Source organism: Hermetia illucens, chromosome 3, assembly GCF_905115235.1.
Source record: "Hermetia illucens chromosome 3, iHerIll2.2.curated.20191125, whole genome shotgun sequence".
Lineage (NCBI taxonomy): Eukaryota > Metazoa > Arthropoda > Insecta > Diptera > Stratiomyidae > Hermetia > Hermetia illucens.
In genome coordinates this window covers 43,912,551-43,919,917 of record NC_051851.1, presented here as the reverse complement: position 1 = coordinate 43,919,917, position 7,367 = coordinate 43,912,551, and the positions used below count along the sequence as shown (strand labels likewise).

The following is a 7,367-nucleotide window of genomic DNA, read 5'->3' as shown; positions in this document are numbered from 1 at the left end:
CATGGTATCCTAACTTGACATGTTAGCATACAAACCAGACACTGTTTTCATTGCCAAATATTGTTGTTGTCAGGAGTTCATAAATCATTGTGGATGCCTCAAAATTTCCGAGGGTGTATCATAAGTTGCATACTTTTAGGGAGGAATATTTACAAACGGTAACCCAGTCGTTTAAGATACAGATACTGCAGATCGTGGACAGTGGCTTTTGCTTACTTCTTCCGTATGTGTACACTAGCGTCTTGTGTGCAACATGTGGTGATCTGAGCTGAGCAAGAGATGCAAGACGGCAAAGATCATCCGGCACCCGGGACCGGATCAGCATCTATCTCAGCCTCAGTTCGAGTGGCTCAGACGGAACCATGGACAATCTGGGCGATCAGTTGTTTTTAAGCTGTCGGTTTGGATACGCTGTGTTCGCACGATAGTCTTCGCTTTGTTACTTTTCGCAACGGTCCCAACGATGGTTTGCTTATAGCAATCTTTGTGTTATTAGATCGGTCTGCTGGTGTCAGTTAGGCTGAACATACTTATCTTCGGTTTGCGCAAGTCTTTGGTGGTAAGCTCTAATCAGAATTTGCATAAAATATCAAAATTCAATTCGCGACCTCGGTTTGCATAGTGGATTTCACCCGAACGGAAATGTGGAGAAGTTGAAATTGTTCTGTGCAGGAGAGCGAAATTTGGCGTAAACCCCCATAAAGAAAAGATAAAAGATTGTTGGTCCCCTCGGCTGGGAGCGACTGAACGTGGATGTGTCTATATAGAGACGGCGGGTATGCGTCATCGGCTCGTCGCACGGATGGATCCCCTAGTTTTCTGTCGTTTTTGTTATTTTATGTGATGACCCCAATGCGTTTCTATCTCGATGGTATTAAATGTTTTCTGTGCTAATTAGTGGTTATCTAAATTGAAGTCAAGTGGAAGGTTAAGATAATAATACGTAGCTAATAGCCGACAACCAAGCGCAACGGAGATATATTCATCGCTGGAATTGTGCGTGCTTACGGCAGTGGCATTCTATTATAGTAATCGTCCTAGTGGTTCGACGCATCTAAAGAGTGCAAGAACTCTATAGTCGGCCCAGGATAATAGTGCACACCTCGAGTAGTGATAACAACAAAAGCCTTGCATCTGAGTCGCCTCATTAGATACAGATTATGTGCAGTGCTAACTTACTAGCTATCTGATAGTGCGAATACTCGTTGAATGTGCTTCACGTTTCCCAATACAAACTAGGAAGAGTAAGAAAACCCAATTCGTCCCTAGCTTCAGATAGGATATGGAAAGTGCGCAATGGGATATCAAGGCGGAGGAAGTATGCAAGTTTTCCACAATCATCGACGCTCTCTTATGTGTCCCTCGCTGGCAGTAACCCAGCTGTTCGGATTACCCTTGGTGGCGATTATATTCACGTGTCTTTGCTGTACAGCAACAATAACGACCACGCTTGCAGCATCAACGGCAGTAACAACAGCTTCCGAGAACTCAATGCCTACAAGTTCAATTACAGGTAGGTTATCCAGTGTTTCATTTCACATTTGAAATCTTTGAATGTTTTGCGGCAAAGATATCTGAAGTCGTATTTCTCTTGGGATTTGAGGAAGGACTGACAATTTAGGCAGACCTATTTGGTATGCCCTATTATTTTTTGGTTTCGCAGTCCCTCCGGGGACGGGGTTGAAAATGTAATCTTTACCATCTTTTGTTGTAAAGCGAACGCATGAGTAGCAACGTGTTTTCCCCAATTTTTTACATTCACATGAAGTCATTATTTCTGTTTAATATTACATATTTTTGGTATCATACGGTCAGGGTCAACAATTGATTTTTAGAACGACTACTACCTCACTACTATACTTTTTGAGAATAAGCCAATGCGCAACAATAAATAGAACAACATCAATTAATTGAGATAAGCTCTTTCAATTTATCTACTTTTATTGGCGTACCTAAGTTCATATAAGTTTATGGCTAATGTAGATTGCACAGTCGGTAATACCTTGCTTAAGGATAGCTATTGTACACTCTGCTACTCGAGAAAAAAAAAACTTCTATGCTGTCTCTTTGTCTTCATCCCTCTTGGCTGATTTAAAGAATGCCCCTACAAGCTGCCACTTCATTGCGCCCCAGCGTAGTCTCAGCTCCTGAGATGTCGCTGACTGGCTCTGCTTATACCTTGTCGGCGACTGCGGCCAACAATACTGGCGTCATACCTAAGTCACCACGACTAATTCTCTGCCTCTATCTGCCCCGCACTATTCCAGTGCGTCTATAAAAGATTGTATAAACCCGACGACGTCTGCTAGTCAACTGAAAAATCGTCCTCCATTCGAGGGACATCATGTTCCCTACTCAGCATCGGCTCCCCTACGCACCTCTGGCGATTGTCCTACAGTCGCTGCATTAGCACCACCACACGCTTCCTCCTGTGCAACATCGACGTCCACCACCGCTGAACCGCAGGCCTTTCCGACCTCATGTCGCCCGAGCGGCCCCTAATTGAACGTCTCCTCGCCGCCGAAACAGCTGTTCGTGTCAAGGCTAGCTTACTCCACCACGTCCAATTGAATTTTGACCTATATCAGAAGCAAAAGCAATTCAATTCTGTCACCTCTTTCATGTGTGAAGCTCACGAAATATGGCTCTGCTGACTGAGTGATAGCTTCCTTCAAAGTGACATATCCCCACGACTTCGACGCTATCGTCCAATCTTCCTTTTGGCCACAGGGGGTTTTCGTCAAGCCTTATCAGACGAATAAGCTTCGTGAACATTTTCGGCCCGCACGCCTGCCTCGCCGAACTTAAATGATTCTGACAACTATACACACTCGTTTATCAAAATTTAAGGGTTCTAAGGACCAAGCTGACGGATTTTAAACTGTCTGCCTTAGCATTCCAACATCATATCATCTGCATTTGTGAAACCTGGCTGGATGACAGGATTTCAGATTCTAAGCTCCTCGAAAGTTACTCTGTCTTTCGTTGTGACAGAGACTGCGCTGCGCTTGGCAAGACAACTGGCGGAGGCGCCCTAATAGCTGCTCCGTGCCGAAATCATCTTTTCCTCCTTCTCCGCCACCTACGATTCTGTCACCATACGTGTCTTTCCGCCAAACGTATGTTCCTTTATCATATCGTGTGTATATTTTCCCTACCTAAGCCCGCCTTCTCTGTACGAGGATTTCTTCGAATCAGAGGTCCTAATCGTTTTGTTTCCCTTACTTCCTTTCATCCTGCTCTTGATTTCGATGCTCAGATGTCCGGACTCCACTCTCCTGTCCCTCGCAAGCCTACCAAGTTCAACTTTCATAAGGCGAACTTCGAAGGTCTGAACTCAGCCCTGGCGTCAATCAACTGGGTCCCCCTCCACTCTTCATTTAGGTGTGACCAAGCACTCAACACCTTCTATACCATTTTATCTAATCTTTTTCCTTGTTACGTTTCCTGCTCTCCTAAGTGCTGACACTCTTATCCCGTCTGGTTCACCACTGAAGTTCACAAAAACTACGTCAAAAACAGACTGCGAGGAAGAAGTTCCTGTTTTCTGGAAACGATGCAGTTAGTTTTTTTTTGAGATTTCAACGTTCCCATTTCCCTCCTATTCCAAAATCCTGGAAAGATATGTCAGCCACTGGTTGTCCGCCCACTTTGGCCACCACATAGTGAAAGAGCAACATGGCTTCGTTAAACGTAGGTCCACTGCCTCCAACCTGCTCAACTTTACCAACTTTGTCGCCAAATATCTAAATTCACGACAAGAAGTAGATACCATATACACTGACTTTGTTAAAGCCTTCGACATTGTAAATCACAAGATACTTCTATCCAAACTCTCGTCTCTAAACTTTCCCATACCACTTGTTTTATGGCTTGCCTCTTTCCTTTCCAATCGATCCTGCCGCGTCTCTTTTGACGGCTGTACTTCCCGCTCCTTCTCTCCCTCCCACTAGGATCTATTCTGGGTCCTTTGTTCTTTTTATTTTTTATTAACGATCTTCCCTCCTCCCCCCCTTACTTGTACCTGTTTGCTCTATGCAGACGACCTTAAGCTACATCGTCGCCAATGGACTGTGTTTCCCTTCAATCTAACCTGGACACTCTGGTTCGTTGGTGCTCGACTAATGATTTAGCGCTAAATGTCAGAAAGTGTCACTTGTTTCTCCTACTCTCTTAACAGACATTCCTTATCATGGCTAAATTCCACTCGAGACCTCGGAAGCATTTTCGACAATAAGCTCCGCTTTGACACCCATTGCCTTGAAGTTACCAATCGAGCTGGAAAATTGTCAGGCTTTATACTTCGCTCCTCCTCTGCTTTTGATTTTGACTCCTTAGCCCTCTTCAATTCCCTCGTAAGGAATACCATCGAGTACTGCTCCGTGATCTGGTCACCCTACCGTAACTGTGATTGTGATTGTGATAATGTGCAACGTAAATTCACCCGTTCCCTCTTCTTTAAGAAAAACTTCCCTCGTGTGGACTACCTCTTCGGCCTCCGCTTTTTAAACCTTCGCTTCCTACAACAGCGTAGATCTTATCTAGATCTATGCACATTTTTTAAACTTTGCTCGGGTCTGATGGACTGCTCCCCCGCTGACGACATCACCTGCCGTCCTGCGTCTTATAACACACGTAGCGCAGACATTTTCAACGTGGCCTTCGCAGAGCTCGAAGTCTACTTTCATTCCCCGATTCCTAGGCTTTGCCGAAATTACAACGCAGAACAGCTTGTTCCTTTTAACTTCTCTACTTTAAGTAGTTTTAAACGTAGGATACGATTTTTGCTTTCTCCTCCTCCTGAGAACAATAAGTAATGGGGGTTTACTCTGTTTGTTGTCCGTTAAATTAAATAAATAAATAAAGGATGGCATGTTAGCTCTTATATGTTGTCCACCTCTGCTGAGGCACGGGACCATTTGCCCAGATGGGCAGCCTCTCAAATTATGACTCTTATTGTTAATATTTAAGGTTATCTACATCATTGTTTCGCTGGGTAGAATACAGTATATAGAATATTAAGGAAATGGGCGATTCATCTAACGTTTGTATTATTCGATGTTTGTTCAGTTTTAAGCGCAGAGAAGGCTTAAATTCTATGATTTTTCCAAAGTTATCTGTTTACCTATTTCTTCTTCTGTGTTTTCCATGTGCTGTACATTAAGATTACTTTGTTTTGGCAGGGAGATTCGTTTTTAGAGATAATGCCAGACTAGTCTCGATTTGTGTATGTGTGTCAGCAAAGCCTTCACCATTGGCTGACTATACAAAGAATATCGTTTAAGTAGACATGCAGTTGGCGTTGTAGCAAGCATGGTAGCAGTATTAGCTGCACAATTGAACAGAAGTTTTAACATTTTCCGGTCATTGATACCCACTTCGAATGACATATTTTCACAGATTCCTTGATAATACAGTTATTGTGTCATTTATTTCCGAGTTGTCACAATCTCGGCTGATCCCGGATTTTACCTATTACTAGCACTAAGTGCCAAACATTTAGACGTGGACGATTCTACCTAGCAAATGACTGTCACGTGTTTACTGTACATTCCCTTCGACTTCCACTCATCAATCCACTCTTGGTCCGACTTCACCCCACTCAAAGGATTGAAAGATCGATCCTTCAAGTTAAGTGGGGTCAGTCTGTATTACAAACAGCCGCATGCAAGAGACTCGCCTGCTCCTTGGCGACGATGTTGTGCCGCCACGTTAACCATGCCCCTACCTCAGGAGGCAGCTTTATCCGCTCCACGGCAGAGTTTGGATGATGCATTCGGAATTTGGACATAGTAGTCCGTATCCACCGCTAAAAGTTTTCCAGATCGGTTTTCGTCAATGCAATATTCCGAATACATAAGCCAGTTAAGGGATAGCGAATACATTCAGCACGCCTCACACGTCGCAGGAATTCGGACAGCAAAGCATCCTTCGGATCACCAACTATAGCATGGGTTCCTTGCAGAATTCCAGGTATTTGTAGAAGTCTGTCTTGGTCATAAATTGAATGTAGAGGTCACCAATGTTATGTCCGGCATGCGGCTCGTGATGACCTTTGCGGATGGTTTGGACTCGGCACTTGTCTAATCCAAACTCCATCCGAATATCATAGCTGAACATGTCTATTAGTCGCAACAGACTTCTAAGATGGTCGTCAGTACCAACATACAGCTTGATGTCATCTAAGTACATCAAGTGTGTCAGTTCGCACTTAGCACGTAAGCCATACTTTTTTGCAAAACCATGCCCTCTAGCTTCATTCAGTAGCCATGAAAGGGGGTTCAGTGCCATACAAAACAAAGAGCGACTCAACGAATCCCCCTGGAAAATGCCCCTCCATATATGAATAGGTTCTGAGGTATTAGCACCCTCAAATGTACGCACTAATAAGGTGGTACACAGTCACGTGCGCGAATTGCGGGAAACGCTCGATGAATCTCTGGTGCAAAAAGGGACGGTAAGATGTTGTACCCGCCTCTGCTGTTATTTCGTAGTAGGAGAGGATGAAGAAGAGATTCATTTCATCAGTCCACTTCAACTACAAATTGTGGCGAAACAGCTGCAGCAGGCGGAGCAATGCTCCTGGTCGTCGCAGCGCCTAGACGTCGAACCACCCCACGACTAGTGGTTTCAACGCCGTGCTGCTCATTACGGGAGCCCGACGCAATCACCAAGTCAGACGACTCCCATCGGTTATCCGTACGGGACCTTAAGTTTCTCCTTCTTCTCATTAATGGACTTGCATTTTATACCTAACTGCCACGTGTGGTCATAGCTTCCGCAGTGCGTAATCTGCAAGACTGAAAAGCTCCTGCACTTTCCTCACCTTCCCCCTCAGACGCTGCTCCTTTCACAACCGGGTTTGGGACTGGTTGCGGCGGAGTTTGTGCCACTTATTATTACTGATGTGTCCACTCCTTTTCCTTTTATTATTGATTTATTATTTACTGATGTCAGGTTAACGAGTTAATGTTCTTTGACTGACAGTAGTTCAACGTGAAATGGACAGTTTGAAGTTGATAATGAAAAAAGGAGGCATGATTGTTGCCTTATTAATTATGAAGATTGTGTTTCGATTTCGTGCTCCTCATTCAAATGAAGCCCGGTTGTAAGTATTAATGCTTATTCCACTGTAGAAAAGTAATACTTACAATACTATGTACTACTATGTAAAAGTATGATGGCTTTCCACGTTGGGCGCCATATGTAACGAGCATGCAGGAACGTCTGAATTATTTTGGGCTATCACATGTCATACATCACATATCAACCGAAGCAGAAAGAGTTATCAGATGAGCACGAAACCCTTTGAAGACATTCCCTCCGTCAATCGCGACATCTGGGTTAGCGAGTTGTTCGGGTCGATT

The 7,367-nt window shown here is 44.1% G+C and overlaps 1 protein-coding gene across 2 annotated transcripts in view; it reads left to right on the top strand.

Moving 5' to 3' along the window:
• The first annotated feature begins 300 nt into the window (after positions 1-300).
• Positions 301-7,367, top strand: part of LOC119651248 — a 213,365-nt gene continuing 206,298 nt past the window's right edge. For both annotated transcript variants that reach the window (XM_038054729.1, XM_038054728.1), the window contains exon 1: positions 301-1,513. In XM_038054729.1, coding sequence (XP_037910657.1) covers positions 1,297-1,513 — 217 coding nt within the window. In that variant the 5' untranslated portion in view covers positions 301-1,296. The remainder of the gene's footprint in view (positions 1,514-7,367) is intronic.